This window comes from Pleurodeles waltl, chromosome 7 (assembly GCF_031143425.1).
Source record: "Pleurodeles waltl isolate 20211129_DDA chromosome 7, aPleWal1.hap1.20221129, whole genome shotgun sequence".
Taxonomy (NCBI): Eukaryota; Metazoa; Chordata; class Amphibia; order Caudata; family Salamandridae; genus Pleurodeles; species Pleurodeles waltl.
Genome location: NC_090446.1, coordinates 579,493,827 through 579,517,759, shown reverse-complemented (window position 1 = coordinate 579,517,759; position 23,933 = coordinate 579,493,827). Strand labels below are relative to the sequence as shown.

The 23,933-nt window shown below is 48.0% G+C and overlaps 1 protein-coding gene across 2 annotated transcripts in view; it reads left to right on the top strand.

The window, feature by feature from the left end:
• Positions 1-23,933, top strand: part of FBRS (fibrosin) — a 319,454-nt gene that overhangs the window by 245,664 nt on the left and 49,857 nt on the right. For both annotated transcript variants that reach the window (XM_069244392.1, XM_069244391.1), the window contains exons 15-16: positions 7,059-7,191; positions 7,278-7,358. In XM_069244392.1, coding sequence (XP_069100493.1) covers positions 7,059-7,191; positions 7,278-7,358 — 214 coding nt within the window. The remainder of the gene's footprint in view (positions 1-7,058; positions 7,192-7,277; positions 7,359-23,933) is intronic.

The window sequence follows — 23,933 nt, the reverse complement described above, 5'->3', positions numbered from 1 at the left end:
TTCTATACAAAACCGATTGGCTGGATTTGTCTCTGAGTGTGTGTACCTCATTTATTGTCTGTGTATGTACAACAGATGCTTAACACTACTCCTTGGATAAGCCTACTGCTCGACCACACTACCACAAAATAGAGCATTAGTATTATCTCTTTTTACCACTATTTTACCTCTAAGGGGAACCCTTGGACTCTGCATGCTATTCCTTACTTTGAAATAGTACATACAGAGCCAACTTCCTACATACACCCTCAGCGGCACGGGGGCGGCCGGGTGCAGTGTGCAAACAAGCGTCGGGTTTGTAATTGAAATCAATGAATTCAGCGATGCAGGCAAGGGGGTGGCACCTGGGCAAGGGAGAGGGCCACCTGGGGGTCGCTCCTGCACTGGAGGTCGGATCCTTCAGGCCCTGGGGGCTGCAGGTGCAGTGTCTTTACCAGGCGTCGGATCTTAGAAGCAGGCAGTCGCGGTCAGGGGGAGCCTCGGGATTCCTTCTGCAGGCGTCGCTGTGGGGGCTCAGAGGGGGCAACTCTGGCTACTCACGGTCTCGCAGTCGCCGGGGAGTCCTCCCTGAAGTGATTGTTCTCCACAAGTCGAGCCGGGGGCGTCGGGTGCAGAGTGTCAAGTCTCACGCATCCGGGCGGGAAACGCAAGTTGTTTCAAAGTTGCTGCTTTGTTTCAAAGTTGCAGTCTTTAGTGAACAGGGCCGCTGTCCTCAGGAGTTCTTGGTCCTTCTAGATGCAGGGCAGTCCTCTGAGGCTTCAGAGGTCGCTGGTCCCTGGGGAGAGCGTCGCTGGAGCAGTGTCTTTAGAAGTGGGGAGACAGGCCGATAGAGCTGGGGCCAAAGCAGTTGGTGTCTCCGTCTTCTCTGCAGGGTTTTTCAGCCTAGATTCCTGCAACCTAAGAAGAGGACTGCTGAGTTCCTAGGTTCTGGGGAGCCCTTAAATACTAAATGTAAGGGTGTGTTTAGGTCTGGGGGGTTAGTAGCCAATGGCTACTAGCCCTGAAGGTGGGTACACCCTCTTTGTGCCTCCTCCCGAGGGGAGGGGGGGCACATTCCTATCCCTATTGGGGGAATCCTCCATCTGCAAGATGGAGGATTTCTAAAAGTCAGTCGCCTCAGCTCAGGACACCTTTGGGGCTGTCCTGACTGGCCAGTGACTCCTCCTTGTTTTTCTCATTATCTCCTCCGGCCTTGCCACCAAAAGTGGGGCCGTGGCCGGAGGGGGTTGGCAACTCCACTAACTGGAGTGCCCTGGGGTGCTGTAACAAAGGGGGTGAGCCTTTGAGGCTCACCGCCAGGTGTTACAGTTCCTGCGGGGGTAGGTGTTAAGCACCTCCACCCAGTATAGGCTTTGTTACTAGCCACAGAGTGACAAAGGCACTCTCCCCATGTGGCCAGTACCATGTCTGGAGTGTGGTAGGCTGCTAAAACTAGTCAGCCTACACGGATAGTCGGTTAAGGTTTCAGGGGGCACCTCTAAGGTGCCCTCTGGGGTGTATGTTACAATGAAATGTACACTGGCATCAGTGTGCATTTATTGTGCTGAGAAGTTTGATACCAAACTTCACAGTTTTCAGTGTAGCCATTATGGTGCTGTGGAGTTCGTGTATGACAGACTCCCAGACCATATACTCTTATGGCTACCCTGCACTTACAATGTCTAAGGTTTTGCTTAGACACTGTAGGGGCATAGTGCTTATGCACTTATGCCCTCACCCATGATATAGTGCACCCTGCCTTAGGGCTGTAAGGCCTGCTAGAGGGGTGACTTATCTATACTGCATAGGCAGTGTGAGGTTGGCATGGCACCCTGAGGGGAGTGCCATGTTGACTTAGTCGTTTTGTCCTCACTAGCACACACAAGCTGGCAAGCAGTGTCTGTGCTGAGTGAGGGGTCCCCAGGGTGGCATAAGATATGCTGCAGCCCTTAGAGACCTTCCCTGGCATCAGGGCCCTTGGTACCAGGGGTACCAGTTACAAGGGACTTACCTGGATGCCAGGGTGTGCCAATTGTGGAAACAAAAGTACAGGTTAGGGAAAGAACACTGGTGCTGGGGCCTGGTTAGCAGGCCTCAGCACACTTTCAAATCAAAACTTAGCATCAGCAAAGGCAAAAAGTCAGGGGGTAACCATGCCAAGGAGGCATTTCCTTACACTGCCATTGTAACCAAAATTGTGTTTACTACTGTTTTAAATCAAAGTTCTATACTTACCTGTGTGAAGTACCTTGCATTTTATGTACTTACCTCAAATCTTGAATCTTGTGGTTCTAAAATAAATTAAGAAAATATATTTTTCTGTTTGGTGGCATGTGTAGCTGCAGATACACATATAAAACCTATTGGCCTGGAGTAAGTCTTTGAGTGTGTGTTCCTCATTTATTGCCTGTGTGTACAACAAATGCTTAACACTACCCTCTGATGAGCCTACTGCTCGACCACACTATCACAAAATAGAGCATTAGTATTATCTATTATTGCCAGTGTCAGCCTTTTAGGGGAACCCTTGGACTCTGCACACTCTCTCACTTTGAGATAGTATATACAGAGCCAACTTCCTACACCCCTCCACACCGTTGACAACACCGTTGGATAAAGAGGGGAGACGCATAGACAACATCAGCAAAATGTCCGCTATCGTAAGGGTGGCTAATTCCCTTGTTCTACCTGTCCGATATGATTGACAGCTCTGGTCAACCATGTCCCAATCCTTGGAAGAGCTTTCTGAGGGTACCAAAACAGAAGCAAGAAAGGTGCTCATGGAGGGCCAACTATCTTCAGCCGAGATCATTGATTGTGCGCTTGATATAGCAGCAATGGGCTTCAGATTACTCGCCAGGTCAGCTGTTTTGAGGCGTCAAGGTTGGCTTAAAGCCACCAACTTTTATCCTGAAGTGCAGACAAAGATTCCGGATCTTCCATATGACGGGGAAGCACTTTTTGGGAAGCACGTTGATGACGCTCTTCAAACTATTAAATCTGATACGGAGAGGGCAAGATCATTAGGCACTCTACAATACAGGAAAGTTCCTTTTCTTGGTGCCAGGGGCAGAGGTCAGCCTTCCTTTTGCAGAAGATACCAGATAAGTATCCATCCTACTACTCCCCATTCCAGCCTTCTAGGCCACAATACCAGCCGAGGCAACTGTCTCCTGCAGCTTACACCAGGCCCTACCACAAGAACAAGTCGGGCGACAATCTAAGGAATCTGCATGTAGGCAATGACTGCCTACCCCCACTTCCTCTGCACTCTTCTCCTACAATTTTTCACTGAATATTAAACAATCCTATCCAACACTGGAGACAAATAATGAAAGACAAATGGGTGCCGGATGTAATCTGATTCGGGCACCTGTTGGAATTCATTCAGATTCCTCAATCAATGCCTTCATCCCAGACCCAACAAAAACATCTTTGTCTGCTCCGCTTGGAGGAAACAACCAGGCTAAACAGAGTCCATAGAGGCCGTTCCATAATCCCAGAGAGGGAAGGGTTTCTACTCCTGCTTTCTTTTCATCTGAAAAATCTCACTTATGGAGGCCAATACTGGATTTGTGGGAGCTGAACAAGTACCTCAAGAAACAAGCATTTCGGATGGTCACCCTGATAAACATCCTCCAGCTTTTAAACAGAGCAGACTACATGGCCTCTCTAGACCTTCAGGACGCGTACTTAGACGTTTCCATTCATGCACTACACAGAGTACCTGAGGTTTGTGGTCAGCGGCAACACTTCCAGTTCAAGGTCCTCCCCTTTGGGCTACGCTCAACACCACAAATCTTCACCAAATGTCTGGCACCAGTGGCAGCCTACCTAAGGAGAAAGAAGCAACAGGTTTTTCCTCATCTCGACGACTGGCTAGTGAAAGCTCCAGATGTCCAGTCAGCACGAAACTCTGTCATGGCGACTCTGCGCCTTTTCAAGGACTTAAGCCTGACACTAAACAAGGAGAAATCGTTCCTTCAACCGTCCACTCTGTTAGCCTTCCTAGGGGCTCATTTAGACATGCAACAGGCCAAAGCCTATCCAGGTCTGAACAGACAAACAAGGTTAATCTCCCTAGCAAAGCAATTCCAAAGAAGAGTGTGTTTCAGTTCAGCAGTACAAGTCCTTACTAGGCATGATGTCATGCATAAGCCTCATCTGCTCATGCATCCAGTTCAAGAGGAGCTGGGCAAACAATGGACACAGGTGCGAGGATCCTTCGAGGACACAGTCCTCATAACACCAGACAAGGTCCACTCTTTAGATTGGTGGACAATTCCCGATAACATTTCAAAAGGTCTCAGCTGCTTGGCACGGATTCCTCCAATGATTGTAACAACGGACACATCACTCACCAGATGGGGTGCATGCCTGCAAGACCTTTGGGTGAGCGGCAAGTGGCCCCCCTTCTCACCATCTTTTTCCACACAAACCTTCTCGAGCTGAGAGCAGTCTGTTATGCCTTGCAAGCCTTCCTTTGGAGGATACGAGGGTCAGCAGTGCTTGTCAGAACAGACAATACCACCACAATGCACTACCTCAACAAGCAAGGAGGAACATGGTCCCACCTACTCTCTCGAAGCGCAAACCATCTGGAACTGGTGCATTCACCAGTCAATCCACATAACGGCGGAACATGTCCCAGGCCTACAAAATACCATTGTGGATTTGTTAAGCAGGTTGGGAAAATCCCCCCCCCCCCCCCCTCCCCCCACACACGAGTGGGAATTAGACCAGCGGACATTAGACAGACTATTTGGCCTGTGGGGAAAACCAAATCTGGACCTATTTGCATCCTCCCAGAACGCCAAATGCCAACATTATGCAAGTTGTCATTAGCAACAGGGGTCATGGGGGGATGCATTATCGATCGTATGGTCCGGGATCTATGCGTATGCTTTTCCTCCAATCCCTCTCCTCGCAAGGGTGATCAGGAAGATGAAGTCGGAACCCTGCCAGATGGTCTTGATAGCTTCAGCGTGGCCGCATCAACCGTAGTACACAGAGTTACTTCTCCTGTCTGCTTGTCCACCCATCAGAATTAGACCAATTCCAGAGCTGCTTACCATCAACAGGGGACAAGTGAGGCACCCGGATCCCAAGTCTGAGTTTGTGCACATGGCTCCTGAATTCAACTAATTCGGCCATTTAGAACTACCAGCTCAGTGCAGAGAAGTGCTAGCTAAAGCACGCGCAGTTAGCACCATCAAATCATACCGTTTAATGTGGAAACAATTTTGTTTGTGGTGTGAAACCCAAATATACACCCTCTCTCATCTGCACCGGAGGTGGTGTTGCCATATTTCTTGCAGCTGGCACATTCTGGACTTGCCCATTCGTCAATTAGGGTCCACTTGGCAGCTGTCTCCAGATACAGGAGCATACCAGGTAAACTGTCTTTATGTTCTCTGAGATTAGTCAAACAATTCTTGAAGGGTCTCTTCAGATCCTTTCCTCCAGTGAAATCCCCACCTCTGGCATGGCGACTTAACGTCATCCTTGGCCAGCTCATGACGGGGAGCCCTTTGAGCCTAGTCACAGGGCGGACATCAAGTACCTCACTTGGAAGGTGGCTCTCCTTCTCGCCCTTACTTCGGCATGCAGAGTTAGTGAAATTCAAGCTTTCACTATACAAGAACCTTTTTTGCAGTTCAATCAAGATAGTGATGCTAAGCACCAATCCCAAATTCATTCCTAAGGTGCCTTCGGAATTCCATATCAACAAACCAGTGGTGCCAAAATCTTTTTTCCCGAACCCACAAACTACTGCAGAAAGGACCCTGCATTCACTTGACCTTAAGAGGTGCATACAATTCTATCTGGACAGAACAAAATCAATCTTGCAGTCCAATCAGTTATTTATAGCTTTCAGTGCCGCTAGGAAAGGACACTCTGACAAAACAGACTATTTCCCAATGGATTAGAGACACAATCATCTTCTGCCATCATAAAGCAGGTCGACCATTGAAAACAAATTTTTGAGCGCATTCTACCAGAGCTATATCTGTGTCCTGTGCGCTGTTTCCAAGTGTGTCAGTTCCAGACATCTGTCAGGCTGCGACATGGAGGACAACTCCCACCTTCACGCAGCATTACTTTTTGGACACAGATTCACTTGGAGATGCAGCCGTCGGGCAAGCAGTCCTTAGAAACCTGTTCCAATAAAGGTGAGCTAGACGATTCCTTCACTTCATCTGCTTGTTTTGTATTATCTCACATTTTCTTTGAAAGTAATTCTGTAGATCGTAAACTAAGTGTATGTACATATTGTCATGCCGGTTTGCATTTCAGAGCGCTATGTTACTATCTGCATGTCAAATGTGTTATTCACTGCTTACTATTCTGATTCAAGCATGTGAATCTATAAAAGTTCCAATACTAGAGTAAGGAACAAATTACTTACCTGTAACTGTAGTTTTCCAGTATTGGAAACTTTCATAGATTCACATGCGGCCCACCCACCTCCCCTGGGAGCTCACCTTTATTCCCTCAATCCTAGCTATATTGCTACACTCGTGCTCGGAAAATCTGAGTGAAATCAGCTCCTCACAGGAGGGTTCTAGAGGGTGGTGTAAGCTGATTGGTTGTCTTTGTAAGTTTGGTCTTTTTTTTTTTTTTTTTTTTTTTTTTACAAAACGACTGTTATTAAATTAGAGGCCTAGTGCCTTTAGAGCTTTATATGCAACTGAGCATGGCTTTTTTCTATTGACGACGGGGAATGATTCAAGCATGTGAATCTATAAAAGTTTCCAATACTGGAGATCTACAGTTACAGGTAAGTAACTTGTTCCATCGACTCCGGCCACTGACTGCCCCGGAACCCCAAGAAAATGCTCCATACCCTCAAATGGGTTTGTCCGTTGCAATGGACACTCAAAGGAAATGTTGATGAGGGATTTTTCCTGGCTGTCGAATGGCTGGGATTGGGACAAGAGGTTGGATAGGTCATGTTACCTTTATTGTGCTGTTTGCTTATTAGCTTAAATGGTTGGGGCGGATTTAACACCTGTTTATCGTTTGAATTTTTCATTTGTGCATGAATGTCTGGCAAGTAAAATTATTTTATCTTTCAGCTGATGCAAGGTGATCCTCCTAAGCTGGATTTCCGGAATGATCTCCTCACTTGCCTTCCAGGATCAGGGGCCTTTGGAGCCATTCCTCCTGGACATGAACTTACACGGCCAGCCACACTTTTCACTGCAACAGGTTAATCAGCATTTTAATGGTATAGTTAAAGGGCGTTTAGTCTATATTTGCGTGGAGTCTAACTGCTTTACTCATTCTTTTATTAGGTGCTGTTCACCCAAGTGGTGCCCACTTTGGACCACCGTCCGCTCCTCATGGGTCTTTCCTGAATCCTTCCTCACACATGGGTAAGCTGCAGTCTGGTGGCTGCGTTTGTCTTTTGGAAGATAAACCATTGTTTCTTCTGTAATTGGTGCGATCTCTCCTATGCGAAAGGTTGACTTGTTATCATTTTGATTTGCAGGCATCCTAGTGAGAGTAGTACCATCCTTCCTTGTCAGTCTTTACTCCTTGCTTCGTACATTGAATGATTTTGCTCTAGTTTTCCAGCATGAATTGTCTTACCAAACAATACTGAAGGATATACAATGTGATGGTCATGCTCTTCCCATGGTTAAATCGTTTCAGATTGATAAATTTGATATGCTCATTCTCTCATTACAAGTGTTCTCCTTGGATTTAAGGGTACTTCATGTGATGCTCATTCTTTTCTCATTGCTGATTTTTATTTTTTCCTTGCTTTGTAGAGCACCTCACTTAATTTGCACTTGTTTCCTTATGGAGTTAGCTCTTAGCTTTTAATTTCCTGACTCAGACTAAAGGCTAGCTCGTGTAGTGCTCATCACATCATGAGTGATTACTCATTTGTTTGAAAAATACTTCATGTGAATTTTTTTCTTCTTCTGATTGGTGAGCTTTCGTAGGATGCAGGAAACTGATGCTTGCTCATTTCTCCTGGACCATGAGTCTCCGTGTCTCAAGATGATCTTTCCTTGGTTCGAAGGATAACCTATAAGATGCTTATTGCCTTTTTATGAGTGATTTCTTCTAAGAATTACTTTGTGAGTCTGTTTATTTCAATAGCATGATGGCTCATGCCATTGTCTTCTGTTTCTTTCTTTATGCAACATAAATTCTCTTGAGATTTTGCACCGAGTCTTTAATGCACATGCTTCTCCCAATTAGTTGATCTGGAATAATTAAATTTTGATAGATGCATCGAAATGCAGATTCCTCACCTTTTTAGCTGTCTCCATGTGCCAGACTGGATCTGTAACCATTCTTCTCAATTTATCCGGTACACAAAAAGCTGGTGCCATAAGTCTGCAGTGACCTCACACCATCTTTGGAAGTGACGACATGGAGCTTCTAGACACCACCCTGGTACACTGACCTCTGTCTTCTCTTTAGACATTATTCGTGAATGCAGAACTCCCCTCCAATTTTTTGTATTCTTTTACCAGCTCCAGCATTGTTATTGTGCAGACAGCATGCTGTGCAAAATGCCAAGACCTTAGGATTCAAACTGCCATGATTGCAGGAAGAAGTCAATCGCCATTGTCTGCCAATGTGTTTGGGGTCTGAGCACCAATCTAAATCCTGTGACAGATGTTCCCTGATGCACATACGTCACTTAACACTAGAAATAGGGCAGGTAATGCTCCAGAAAGCATACCCGCTTCAAGATGCAGGCCAACTCCAATTCACCTTAACCAGAGATCAATTAAAAAAAAAAAAAAAAAATGGACTAGTCCCCCCTGCCCTAGTAACTTCTGCTGCTGGGAGAAGTCACACATCTGCATTCAGAGGATCCTATTCTGCTTCCTCTGGATCACCTTAGGGCCTCATTGATCCAGAGGTGCCCCCAGTGGGCATACAAAAGCTGTCCCTGCAAGGCCTCTGTCTAGACTCCTACAAGCGCTTGCCCACTTTGCCACTCTGCTGGAGGTGTTGGCAGTTCCAGCTGCTTCTAGTCTGACCTCTGCTCCATTGGTCCAGATCCAACCCAGATGCTCACTTACGAACTAGTGATGACATCTGTTGATGCCAGCCCTGTCTTACTACAAGATTACTAGGGTGCATTCGTGAAGTTTGGATAAATCCCAGCCTCTCCCTCAACGTTAGTTGACTTGAAGCTTTGTTTGCATTTGATTCCAACTTTGTTCAGGGACTTCAACATTTTAAGCATGACAAGGAAGCAGATAATTTACTCCTCCCTCATTACTCTTACCATAGCCTATATTTAGATCTACATGATGCCATTGGCCTGGAGATATTCCCTGAAGAATATGGACTTTCCCCTAAAACATTTGGACTTCCCCCTACTTCCTCCATCCTCCCCTTGCACCTCCAGAGTGCCCCTCTTTTTGTTATAGTAGGCCTCTGAGCTACCTACTAACGAAACTGAGGCAGATCTGCTAATGCAAATCTTGCCCCTAGGCCTTTTACTCCAGAGCACTTGCTACCCTTTAATTAAGCTTTGACAGAAAAATTGTTGGTGACCTGTTCTAAGCTCTGTTCATCTCTTCCTGTAAGGCAGCTAGTGGCTAAGGCTTCAAAGTCCTGCTTTTGGGGACCTGGTATTTCTGACCCAGCACTGTACTCCTGATTGCTTAGTAGTTCAACCTCGTCAAGCAAAAAGCACCTCAGTGCTTTTTTCTACTGTGCTGTGATGGGGAATTGAATTTCATTGAAATGTTTGGGAAAATAATCTTTCTACATCGTAAGATCTTCATTGATAGTCATAGGCATTAGACTAATTCCCAGCTACATGTGTATATGCATGTGTGAAGGGAGCTGGGTTCTGGTTACAGTCCCCCCCCCCCCCTACACAGACACTTTTGCCTGGTGTTTAGGTACAACTTTAGCAGTAACCCAGTGCTCTTCAGTCAACCAGTGCCAGTGCTCCTTCCCCCCCAAAAACACCTGGTCACTTGATTCCCCCAGGTTACCGGGCCCTTCAGCCCCCCTACAAGAGCCTAGTAAATGGTACCGCTGGTAGCTATGGCCTGGGCCCCTTACTGCTGCAGCACAACTTGATCCTCTTTAAGGGACCCAGCCCCGATCTTATGCCGACTGCCATTTCAGGCTTCGTGACAAGGTGCTTCTAAAATTGAAAACATGACATGGCACGTATGCAGTTATATGCAAGTCAACCCTCTGGCAGGCCCTCCAGCCCCAAAAGCAAGGTGCATTAAATTACAAATAAGAGGCATATATGCACCAGCAAATATGCCCCTTGTAGGAAGTTGGCTCTTTATGCACTATTTCAAAGTAAGGAATAGTATGCACAGAGTCCAAGGGTTCCCCTTAGAGGTAAGGTAGTGGCAAAAAGAGAGAATACTAATGCTCTATTTTGTGGTAGTGTGGTCGAGCAGTAGGCTTATCAAAGGAGTAGTGTTATGCATTTGTTGTACATACACAAGCAATAAATGAGGAACACACACTCCGACAATTCCAGGCCAATAGGTTTTTGTATAGAAAACTATATTTTCTTAGTTTATTTTAAGAACCACAGGTTCAAGATTTACATGTAATACTTCAAATGAAAGGTATTGCAGGTAGGTACTTTAGGAACTTTGAATTAGCAAAATAGCATATACAGTTTTCACATAAATCACATGTAGCTATTTTAAAACTAGACACTTAGTGCAATTTTCAACAGTTCCTCGGGGGAGTAAGAGTTTGTTAGTTTTTGCAGGTAAGTAAACCACCTACGGGTTTCAAGTTTGGGTCCAAGGTAGCCCACCGTTGGGGGTTCAGAGCAACACCAAAGTTACCACACCAGCAGCTCAGGGCCGGTCAGGTGCAGAGGTCAAAGTGGTGCCCAAAACGCATAGGCTTCAAAGGAGAAGGGGGTGCCCCGGTTCCAGTCTGCTACAGGTAAGTACCTGCGTGTTCGGAGGGAAGACCAGGGGGGTTTTGTAGGGCACCGGGGGGGGGGGGGGGGGGGACACAAGTCCACACAGAAAGTACACCCTCAGCAGCGCGGGGGCGGTCGGGTGCAGTGTGCAAACACGCGTCGGGTTTTCAATAGGTTTCAATGGGAGACCAAGGGGTCTCTTCAGCGATGCAGGCAAGGGGGGAGGGGCTCCTCGGGGTAGCCACCACCTGGGCAAGGGAGAGGGCCTCCTGGGGGTCACTCCTGCACTGGAGTTTGGATCCTTCAGGTCCTGGGGGCTGCGGGTGCAGAGTCTTTACCAGGCGTCGGGATCTGAGGAGCAGGCAGTTGCGGTCAGGGGGAGCCTCGGGATTCCCTCTGCAGGCGTCACTGTGGGGGCTCGGGGGGGGCAACTCTGGCTACTCACGGTCTCGCAGTCGCCGGGGAGTCCTCCCTGAAGTGATTGTTCTCCACAAGTCGAGCCGGAGGTGTCGGGTGCAGAGTGTCAAGTCTCACGCTTCCGGCGGGAAACGCAAGTTGCTTCAAAGTTGCAGTCTTTGGTGAACAGGGCTGCTGTCCTCAGGAGTTCTTGGTCCTTCTAGAGCAGGGCAGTCCTCTGAGGATTCAGAGGTCGCTGGTCCCTGGGGAAAGCGTTGCTGGAGCAGTGTCTTTAGAAGGGGGGGGGGAGACCGGCCGGTAGAGCTGGGGCCAAAGCAGCTGGTGTCTCCGTCTTCTCTGCAGGGTTTTTCAGCTTAGCAGTCCTCTTATTCTTAGGTTGCAGGAATCTGAGGTTCGATGGCATCTGTCGCTGTAGATACACATGGTATGCATGAGCTCGCCATCTGGTGTTGGGTCGGAGTGTTACAAGTTGTTTTTCTTCGAAGAAGTGTTTTCGAGTCACGGGACCGAGTGACTCCACCTTCTGTGCTCATTGCGCATGGGCGTCGACTCCATCTTCGATTGTTTTCTTTCCGCCATCGGGTTCGGACGTGTTCATGTCGCTCCGAGTTTCGGAACGGAAAGATAGCTGAAGACGGAAGATTTTCGACGGTATCGTTGCGATCCGGTTAGAGATAGACACATACGACGACGCGTTGAACATCGAAGCGCTTCGGTGCCCTTCGGGGTAGATTTCGGCACCCCGTCGGGGCCTAGTCGGCCCGACCGCGTGGAGGACAACGCCGATGGATCGGACCCCGTTTCGATTCTGCCCCGAATGCCACAACAAATATCCTTATACGGACCTGCACTCGGTCTGTAATCTGTGCCTGTCACCCGAGCACAGTGAAGAATCCTGCGAGGCCTGTCGGGCGTTCCGGTCCCGAAAAACTCTGCGCGACCGTCGAGCGAGAAGACTGCAGATGGCGTCCACGCCGAAAGAGCGTCGACAGTTCGAGACAGAAGAAGAACAGGAGGAATCCTTTTCCATCCAGGATTCAGACTCCGACGAGCTACACTCTACAAGAACTGTGAGTAAGACGTCGAGATCAAACCTTAAAAAAGGAAAGAAGGCCCAGGGGACGCCACTGCCAACCGGCCATGGCTCCACCCAAATTCTCGGTGACCAACAATCGGCACCGAAAAAGGCCCATTCAGTGTCGAGATCGTCCGACTTCGGTCGAGACACCGGCACGCAGCCTCCTCGGGACCGAGAGAGTGCTAAACAGAAGCATCGACACCGAGAGTTCGGTGTCGACACCGATCGACGCCGAGACAGTGGCGCCGAAGACCATAGAGGCCAAGAATTTTCGGCACAGAAAAAGAGGAAGGTTACCTCGGAGCCGAAAAAACAATCGACAGGGCTTTCGGAGCCGAAAAAAGCGACATCAGACCCTGTTTCTGGCTCCTATACCGAAGAGCATTCTATGTCTTCTCAACTGAAGAAACATAGATTTGAACAAGAACTGCAATCCACTGACGTGGATCACACGCAAAAGCGTATCTTTATTCAGCAGGGGACTGGGAAGATCAGTACCCTTCCACCTGTCAAACGAAAGAGAACGCTTCAGTTTACTCCTCAGCAAGACACAACACAAAAGGTAACACCTCCTCCCTCGCCTCCACCTGTAACTCCGGCTTCGCCAACTTACACCCCGTCACATTCGCCAGCTCACACCGCCATGAGCCACGACGACCAAGATCAGGATGCGTGGGACTTGTACGACGCACCAGTGTCTGATAACAGCCCAGACACATACCCAACTAGGCCATCACCACCGGAAGACAGCACAGCCTACTCACAAGTGGTGGCTAGAGCAGCTCTATTCCATAATGTGGAACTACACTCGGAACAAGTAGAGGATGATTTTTTATTTAACACCCTCTCCTCAACCCACAGCTCCTACCAAAGCCTGCCGATGCTCCCCGGCATGCTACGCCATGCAAAAGACATTTTCAAGGAGCCAGTTAAAAGTAGGGCAGTGACGCCTAGGGTGGACAAAAAGTATAAGGCGCCTCCTACGGACCCTGTCTTCATCACCTCTCAGCTGCCACCAGACTCTGTGGTGGTAGGGGCTGCCAGAAAACGGGCAAACTCACACACTTCTGGGGATGCACCTCCCCCAGATAAAGAAAGTAGGAAGTTCGATGCAGCCGGGAAGAGGGTTGCTGTCCAAGCAGCAAACCAGTGGCGCATCGCAAATTCACAAGCGCTGCTAGCGCGATACGACAGAGCCCACTGGGATGAGATGCAGCATCTCATTGAACATCTCCCAAAAGATCTGCAAAAAAGAGCAAAACAGGTTGTTGAGGAGGGTCAAAACATTTCCAACAATCAAATACGCTCCTCCATGGATGCAGCAGACACGGCCGCAAGAACCATTAATACGTCGGTTACCATCCGTAGGCACGCATGGCTCAGAACGTCTGGATTCAAGCCAGAAATTCAGCAGGCAGTGCTTAACATGCCAGTAAACGAGAAACTTCTGTTCGGTCCGGAGGTCGACACAGCTATAGAAAAGCTCAAAAAGGACACTGACACTGCCAAGGCCATGGGCGCACTCTACTCCCCGCAGAGCAGAGGATCTTATAACACCTTCCGCAAAACACCTTTTAGAGGAGGGTTTCGGGGTCAGGCCACACAAGCTAGCACCTCACAGTCCGCACCGCCCACCTACCAGGGACAGTACAGGGGAGGTTTTCGGGGCCAGTATAGAGGGGGGCAATTTCCTAGGAATAGAGGAAGATTTCAAAGCCCCAAAAACACTACCAACAAGCAGTGACTCACACGTCACTCACCCCTCCCACACAACACCAGTGGGGGGGAGGATACATCAATATTACGAAGCATGGGACAAAATAACTACAGATACATGGGTCCTAGCAATTATCCAACATGGTTATTGCATAGAATTCATGCAATTCCCTCCAGACATACCACCAAAATCACAAAATTTATCAAAATACCATTCACAACTTCTAGAGATAGAAGTTCAAGCACTACTGCAAAAAAATGCAATAGAATTAGTACCAAGCACACAAATAAACACAGGAGTTTATTCACTGTACTTCTTGATACCAAAAAAGGACGAAACACTGAGACCAATTCTAGACCTCAGGGTAGTAAACACATTCATCAAATCAGACCACTTTCACATGGTCACACTACAAGAAGTGTTACCATTGCTCAGAAAACACGACTACATGACAACCCTAGACCTCAAGGACGCATATTTCCATATACCAATCCATCAATCACACAGGAAATATCTAAGGTTTGTATTCAAAGGAATACATTACCAATTCAAAGTATTGCCTTTTGGTTTAACAACCGCTCCAAGAGTATTCACAAAGTGCCTAGCAGTAGTCGCTGCACACATCAGAAGGCAGCAAATACATGTGTTCCCGTATCTAGACGACTGGCTAATCAAAACCAGTTCGCTCACACAATGCTCAAACCACACAAATCAAGTCATACAAACCCTCTACAATTTAGGGTTCACCGTCAACTTTGCAAAATCAAACATTCTGCCAAGCAAAGTACAGCAATATCTAGGAGCCATAATAGACACAACAAAAGGAGTAGCAACGCCAACTCCACAAAGGATCCACAATTTCAACAGGGTCATTCAACACATGTCTCCAAACCAAACAATACAAGCAAGAACAATACTACAGCTCCTAGGCATGATGTCCTCATGCATAGCCATTGTCCCAAACGCAAGACTGCACATGAGGCCCTTACAACAGTGCCTAGCCTCACAGTGGTCTCAAGCACAGGGTCACCTTCTAGATCTGGTGTTGCTAGACCGCCAAACTTACCTATCGCTTCTATGGTGGAACAGTATAAATTTAAACATAGGGCGGCCTTTCCAAGACCCAGTGCCACAGTACGTAATAACAACAGATGCTTCCATGACAGGGTGGGGAGCACATCTCAATCAACACAACATAAGAGGACAATGGAACATACATCAAACAAAACTGCATATAAATCATCTAGAATTATTAGCAGTTTTTCAAGCACTAAAAGCTTTCCAACCAATCATAACCCACAAATACATCCTTGTCAAAACAGACAACATGACAACGATGTATTATCTAAACAAACAAGGAGGAACACATTCAACGCAGTTAAGCTTGTTAGCTCAAAAAATATGGAAGTGGGCTATCCACCATCAAATTGGTCTAATAGCACAGTTTATTCCTGGGATCCAGAATCAGCTGGCAGACAATCTCTCTCGAGATCACCAGCAAGTTCACGAATGGGAAATCCACCCACAAATTCTGAACACCTACTTCACACTCTGGGGAACACCACAAATAGACTTATTTGCAACAAAAGAGAACGCAAAATGCCAAAACTTCGCGTCCAGATACCCACACAAGCAATCCCAAGGCAATGCCCTATGGATGAACTGGTCAGGAATATTTGCTTACGCTTTTCCTCCTCTCCCTCTCCTTCCTTACCTAGTAAACAAATTGAGTCAAAACAAACTCAAACTCATTTTAATAGCACCAACGTGGGCAAGACAACCCTGGTACACAACACTGCTAGATCTGTCTGTAGTACCACACATCAAACTGCCCAACAAACCAGATCTGTTAACGCAACACAACCAACAGATCAGACACCCGGACCCAGCATCGCTGAATCTAGCAATCTGGCTCCTGAAATCCTAGAATTCGGACACTTACAACTTAGCCAAGAGTGTATGGAAGTCATAAAGCAGGCCAGAAGGCCATCCACTAGACACTGCTACGCAAGTAAGTGGAAAAGATTTGTTTGGTACTGCCATCATAATCAGATACAACCACTAGAGGCAACTCCAAAACATATAGTAAATTACTTGCTCCATTTACAAAAAGCAAAGCTAGCCTTCTCTTCTATTAAAATACACCTTGCAGCAATATCTGCATACCTGCAAACTACATATTCGACTTCCTTGTATAGGATACCAGTTATCAAAGCATTCATAGAAGGGCTTAAAAGAATTATACCACCAAGAACACCACCTGTTCCTTCATGGAACCTAAACGTGGTTCTAACAAGACTCATGGGCCCACCCTTCGAACCCATGCACTCTTGCGGAATACAATTCCTCACCTGGAAAGTTGCCTTTCTCATCGCCATTACATCTCTAAGAAGAGTAAGTGAAATTCAAGCGTTCACAACACAAGAGCCTTTTATACAAATACATAAAAATAAGGTCGTCCTACGACCTAATCCAAAATTTTTACCAAAAGTTATTTCTCCATTCCATCTAAATCAAACGGTAGAATTACCAGTATTCTTCCCACAGCCAGATTCTGTGGCTGAAAGAGCACTACATACATTAGATGTCAAAAGAGCATTAATGTACTACATTGACAGAACGAAGAACATCAGAAAAACTAAACAGCTATTTATTGCATTCCAAAAACCTCATGCAGGTAACCCAATATCAAAACAAGGTATAGCCAGATGGATAGTTAAATGCATCCAAATCTGCTACCTTAAAGCAAAAAGACAACTGCCCATTACTCCCAGGGCACATTCAACAAGGAAAAAAGGTGCTTCAATGGCCTTTTTAGGAAACATCCCAATACAAGAAATATGTAAGGCAGCCACTTGGTCTACGCCTCACACATTCACCAAACACTACTGTATAGATGTGCTATCCGCACAACAAGCTACAGTAGGTCAAGCTGTATTAAGAACTCTATTTCAGACAACTTCTACTCCTACAGGCTAAACCACCGCTTATGGGGAACTAACTGCTTACTAGTCTATGCATACCATGTGTATCTACAGCGACAGATGCCATCGAACTGAAAATGTCACTTACCCAGTGTACATCTGTTCGTGGCATCAGTCGCTGAGATTCACATGGACCCACCCACCTCCCCGGAAGCCTGTAGCAGTTCAGAAGTTACCTTCAATTTTGTACATTTGTATATATATTACTTAATCCTTTAATAGGTACATACTTACATTTTTCATTGCGCGGGCACTATTACTATAGTACAACTCCTACCTCACCCTCTGCGGGGAAAACAATCGAAGATGGAGTCGACGCCCATGCGCAATGAGCACAGAAGGTGGAGTCACTCGGTCCCGTGACTCGAAAACACTTCTTCGAAGAAAAACAACTTGTAACACTCCGACCCAACACCAGATGGCGAGCTCATGCATACCATGTGAATCTCAGCGACTGATGCCACGAACAGATGTACACTGGGTAAGTGACATTTTCATTCCTAGGTTCTGGGGAGCCCTTAAATACTAAATTTAAGGGCGTGTTTAGGTCTGGGGGGGTTGGTAGCCAATGGCTACTAGCCCTGAGGGTGGGTACACCTTCTTTGTCCCTCCTCCCGAGGTGAGGGGGGCACATTCCTATCCCTATTGGGGAAATCCTCCATCTGCAAGATGGAGGATTTCTAAAAGTCCGTCGCCTCAGCTCAGGACACCTTTGGGGCTGTCCTGACTGGCCAGTGACTCCTCCTTGTTTTTCTCATTATCTCCTCCGGCCTTGCTGCCAAAAGTGGGGCCGTGGCTGGAGGGGGCGGGCAACTCCACTAGCTGGAGTGCCCTGGGGTGCTGTAACAAAGGGGGTGAGGCTTTGAGGCTCACTGCCAGGTGTTGCAGTTCCTGCAGGGGGAGGCGTGAAGCACCTCCACCCAGTACAGGCTTTACTAGCCACAGAGTGACAAAGGCACTCTCCCCATGTGGCCAGCAACATGTCTGGTGTGTGGCAGGCGGCTAGAACTAGTCAGCCTGCACGGATAGTCGGTTAAGGTTTCAGGGGGCACCTATGTTACAATAAAATGTACACTGGCATCAGTGTGTATTTATTGTGCTGAGAAGTTTGATACCAAACTTCCCAGTTTTCAGTGTAGCCATTATGGTGCTGTGGAGTTCGTGTATGACAGACTCCCAGACCATATACTCTTATGGCTACCCTGCACTTACAATGTCTAAGGTTTTGCTTAGACACTGTAGGGGCACAGTGCTCATGCACTGGTGCCCTCACCTATGGTATAGTGCACCCTGCCTTAGGGCTGTAAGGCCTGCTAGAGGGGTGACTTATCTATACTGCATAGGCAGTGTGAGGTTGGCATGGCACCCTGAGGGGAGTGCCATGTCGACTTACTCATTTTGTCCTCACCAGCACACAAGCTGGCAAGCAGTGTGTCTGTGCTGAGTGAGGGGTCCCCAGGGTGGCATAAGATATGCTGCAGCCCTTAGAGACCTTCCCTGGCATCAGGGCCCTTGGTACCAGTTACAAGGGACTTACCTGGATGCCAGGGTGTGCCAATTGTGGAATCAAAAGTACAGGTTAGGGAAAGAACACTGCTGCTGGGGCCTGGTTAGCAGGCCTCAGCACACTTTCAATTCAAAACATAGCATCAGCAAAGGCAAAAAGTCAGGGGGTAACCATGCCAAGGAGGCATTTACTTATTAAACCCCCCCCCCCCCCCCCAAATGAAAGAGGATGAGACTAACCTTTCCCAAGAGAGTCTTCAATTTCTAAGTGGAAGAACCTGGAAAGGCCATCTGCATTGGCATGGGCAGACCCAGGTCTGTGTTCCACTATAAAGTCCATTCCCTGTATGGGTATGGACCACCTCAACAGTTTGGGATTTTCACCTTTCATTTGCATCAGCCATCTGAGAGGTCTGTGGTCAGTTTGAACTACAAAGTAAGTACCAAAGAGGTATGGTCTCAGCTTCTTCAGGGACCAAACCACAGCAAAGTGCTCCCTCTCAATGGCACTCCAACGAAGGCTCCCTGGGGAGTAACCTCCTGCTAATGAAAGCAACAGGCTGGTCAAGGCTATCATTATTTGTTTCGGACAAAACTGCCCCTATCCCATGTTCAGAGGCATCTGTCTGCACAATGAACTGCTTGGAGTAATCTGGAGCTTTTAGAACTGGTGCTGTGCACATTGCTTGTTTCAGGGTGTCAAAGGCCTGTTGGCATTCTACAGTCCAGTTTACTTTCTTGGGCATTTTCTTGGAGGTAAGTTCTGTGAGGGCTGTCACTATGGATCCATATCCCTTCACAAACCTCCTGTAGTACCCAGTCAAGCCAAGGAATGCCCTGACTTGAGTCTGGGTTTTTGGAGCTGCCCAGTCCAGAATAGTCTGGATCTTAAGCTGGAGTGGTTGAACTTGGCCTCCACCTTCAAGGTGACCCAAGTAAACCACAGGTTCGGTGGCATGTGTAGCTGCAGATACACATGCTGTGCATAGTCCGCCGTCTGGTGTTGGGTCGGAGTGTTACAAGTTGTTTTTCTTTGAAGAAGTCTTTTCGAGTCACGAGACCGAGGGACTCCTCCCACTTCGGTTCCATTGCGCATGGGCGTCGACTCCATCTTAGATTGGTTTTTTTCCGCCATCGGGTTCGGACGTGTTCCTTTTCGCTCCGTGTTTCGGGTCGGAAAGTTAGTCAGAATCAACGGAAAATTCGTCTGTATTGTTTCGTTCGGTATCTGGATAGTTGGGGCAAATCGACACCGAGCCTTAAAGAGCTCCGGTAACCCTTCAGGGTATTTTCGATCCCCCGTCGGGGCCTGGTCAGCCCGACCGCGTGCAACATCGAGACTGATGGAACGGACCCCGTTCTGATTCTGTCCTAAATGCCACAGTAAATATCCTTATACAGACCAACATTTGGTCTGTAACTTGTGCCTGTCCCCCGAGCACAAGGAGGAGACGTGTGAGGCCTGTCGCGCGTTTCGGTCGAGAAAAGCGCTCAGAGACCGAAGAGCCAGGAGGTTGCAGATGGCGTCCTCGCCGACAGGACAACAAAGGTTCGAGGAGGAGGAAGAAGAAACATTCTCCATCCCCGATTCAGACTCCGAAGAGTTCGACGTCGAAGAGCAACAAACCGTGAGTAAGAAGTCGAAACAAAGATCACACGAAAAAACAGAGAAAGCCCAGGGGACGCCACTGCCAACAGGCCATGGCTTAACCCATAAAGTTGGTGACCGTCCATCAGCACCGAAAAAGGGCGAGCTGGTGCCGAAGTCGTCCGACTCAGGTCGAGTCACAGGCACGCAGCAATCTCGGGACCGAGAGAGTGGTGCAGAAAAGGGTCGACAGAGACAGCGGCACCGAAGCTGCTCGGCACAGAGACAGCGGCACCGAAGCTGCTCGGCACAGAGACAGCGGCACCGAAGCTGCTCGGCACAGAGACAGCGGCACCGAAGCTGCTCGGCACAGAGACAGCGGCACCGAAGCTGCTCGGCACAGAGACAGCGGCACCGAAGCTGCTCGGCACAGAGACAGCGGCACCGAAGCTGCTCGGCACAGAGACAGCGGCACCGAAGCTGCTCGGCACAGAGACAGCGGCACCGAAGCTGCTCGGCACAGAGACAGCGGCACCGAAGCTGCTCGGCACAGAGACAGCGGCACCGAAGCTGCTCGGCACAGAGACAGCGGCACCGAAGCTGCTCGGCACAGAGACAGCGGCACCACACCGGAAAAAAAAGATCTCGTCGGAGCCGGAAAAAACTAAAGACACGGTTTCGGTGCCAAAACACCCGGCAACCGAACCAAAAACCAGTTCCTACTCACAGGAACAATCACTGTCCTCCCAACTAAAAAGACACAGATTTGAGGAGGAATTACAAACAACAGATGTAGATCACACGCAAAAGCGGATCTTTATCCAAAGTGGTACAGGGAAGATCAGCACTCTTCCCCCAATCAGAAGGAAAAGGAAACTTTACTTCCAGCAACAAGACAAGCCACCACAAGCAAAGGTGGTAAAGAAGGTAACTCCACCACCCTCTCCACCACCGTCAACTCCTGTATCACCGGCACAGACTCCACCATGAGCCAAGATGATCAGGATGCATGGGACCTCTATGACGCTCCGGTATCGGACAATAGCCCAGAGGCGTACCCAACTAAACCCTCACCACCTGAGGACAGTGCAGCATATGCACAGGTGGTAGCTAGGGCAGCCCAATTTCATAATGTATCGCTATATTCGGAGCCTATCGAGGATGACTTCCTCTTTAACACCCTGTCCTCCACCCATAGCCATTATCAAAGCCTTCCTATGCTCCCAGGAATGCTAAGGCACGGTAAACAGATTTTTAAGGAGCCAGTTAAAAGCAGAGCAATAACTCCAAGGGTGGAGAAAAAATACAAGGCACCGCCCACAGACACATGTTACATCACAACTGACACCAGATTCAGTAGTCGTAGGAGCAGCTTGTAAAAGAGCCAACTCGCATACATCAGGCGACGCACCACCTCCGGACAAGGAGAGCCGCAAGCTTGATGCAGCTGGGGAAAGGGTTGCAGCACAAGCTGCAAATCAGTGGCGCATCGCCAACTCGCAAGCACTCCTAGCGCGATACGACAGGGCCCATTGGGACGAGATGCAGCATCTCATCGAGCACCTCCCCAAAGAATTCCAGAAACGAGCACAACAAGTGGTTGAAGAGGGACAAAATATCTCCAACAACCAGATACGTTCTTCTATGGATGCAGCAGATACAGCTGCAAGAACAATAAATACTGCTGTGACAATAAGGAGGCACGCATGGCTGTGCACATCTGGCTTCAAACCTGAGATACAACAGGCAGTGCTCAATATGCTGTTTAATGAACAGCAATTGTTTGGGCCAGAAGTGGACACTGCAATTGAAAAATTAAAGAAGGACACCGACACAGCCAAAGCCATGGGTGCACTCTATACCCCGCAGGGCAGAGGCACATTTGGCACATTTCGCAAAACAACTTTCAGAGGAGGGTTTCGTGGTCAAGCCACAGAAACCAGCACCTCACAAACCAAACCACCTACCTACCAGGGACAATATCAAAGGGGAGGCTTTCGGGGCCAATACAGAGGGGGCCAATTCCCAAGAAACAGGGGAAAATTTCAAGGTCCCAAAACCCCTCAAAATAAACAGTGACTCAAGTCACACAACCCCTTCACACAACACCAGTGGGGGGAAGACTAAGCCAGTTCTACAAATCTTGGGAGGAAATAACAACAGACACTTGGGTCTTAGCAATTATCCAACATGGTTATTGCATAGAATTTCTCCAACTCCCTCCAAACGTCCCACCGAAAACACACAATATGTCAAAACAGCATATAGACCTTCTAGGACTAGAAGTTCAAGCATTACTGCAAAAAGACGCAATAGAATTAGTACCAAAAACACAAAAGAACACAGGAGTTTACTCACTGTACTTTCTAATACCGAAAAAGGACAAAAGTCTGAGACCAATATTAGATCTCAGAACACTAAATACCTACATCAAATCAGACCACTTTCACATGGTCACGTTACAAGACGTAATACCACTACTGAAACAGCAAGACTACATGACAACGTTAGATCTAAAAGACGCGTATTTCCATATACCGATACATCCCTCGCACAGGAAATACCTAAGGTTCGTATTCAAAGGAATACATTACCAATTCAAAGTGTTGCCATTCGGAATAACAACAGCACCAAGAGTCTTTACAAAATGTCTAGCAGTAGTAGCTGCACATATCAGGAGGCAGCAAATACACGTGTTCCCGTACCTAGACGATTGGTTAATCAAAACCAACTCGCTAACAAAGTGTTCACACCACACAGATTATGTTATACAAACCCTGTAAAGAAATGGCTCCCTGTTGCAGTTACCCCCCCACTTTTTGCCTGATACTGATGCTGACTTGACTGAGAAGTGTGCTGGGACCCTGCTAACCAGGCCCCAGCACCAGTGTTCCTTCACCTAAAATGTACCATTGTATCCACAATTGGCACACCCTGGCCTTCAGATAAGTCCCTTGTAACTGGTACTTCTAGTACCAAGGGCCCTGATGCCAAGGAAGGTCTCTAAGAGCTGCAGCATGTATTATGCCACCCTAGAGACCCCTCACTCAGCACAGACACACTGCTTACAAGCCTGTGTGTGCTGGTGAGAACAAAATGAGTAAGTCGACATGGCACTCCCCTCAGGGTGCCATGCCAGCCTCTCACTGCCTATGCAGTATAGGTAAGACACCCCTCTAGCAGGCCTTACAGCCCTAAGGCAGGGTGCACTATACCATAGGTGAGGGTACCAGTGCATGAGCACTGTGCCCCTACAGTGTCTAAGCAAAACCTTAGACATTGTAAGTGCAGGGTAGCCATAAGAGTATATGGTCTGGGAGTCTGTTTTACACGAACTCCACAGCACCATAATGGCTACACTGAAAACTGGGAAGTTTGGTATCAAACTTCTCAGCCCAATAAATGCACACTGATGCCAGTGTACATTTTATTGTAAAATACACCACAGAGGGCACCTTAGAGGTGCCCCCTGAAACTTAACCGACTGTCTGTGTAGGCTGACTAGTTCCAGCAGCCTGCCACACCAGAGACATGTTGCTGGCCCCATGGGGAGAGTGCCTTTGTCACTCTGAGGCCAGTAACAAAGCCTGCACTGGGTGGAGATGCTAACACCTCCCCCAGGCAGGAGCTGTGACACCTGGCGGTGAGCCTCAAAGGCTCACCCCTTTGTCACAGCCCAGCAGGGCACTCCAGCTTAGTGGAGTTGCCCGCCCCCTCCGGCCACGGCCCCCACTTTTGGCGGCAAGGCTGGAGGGAACAAAGAAAGCAAC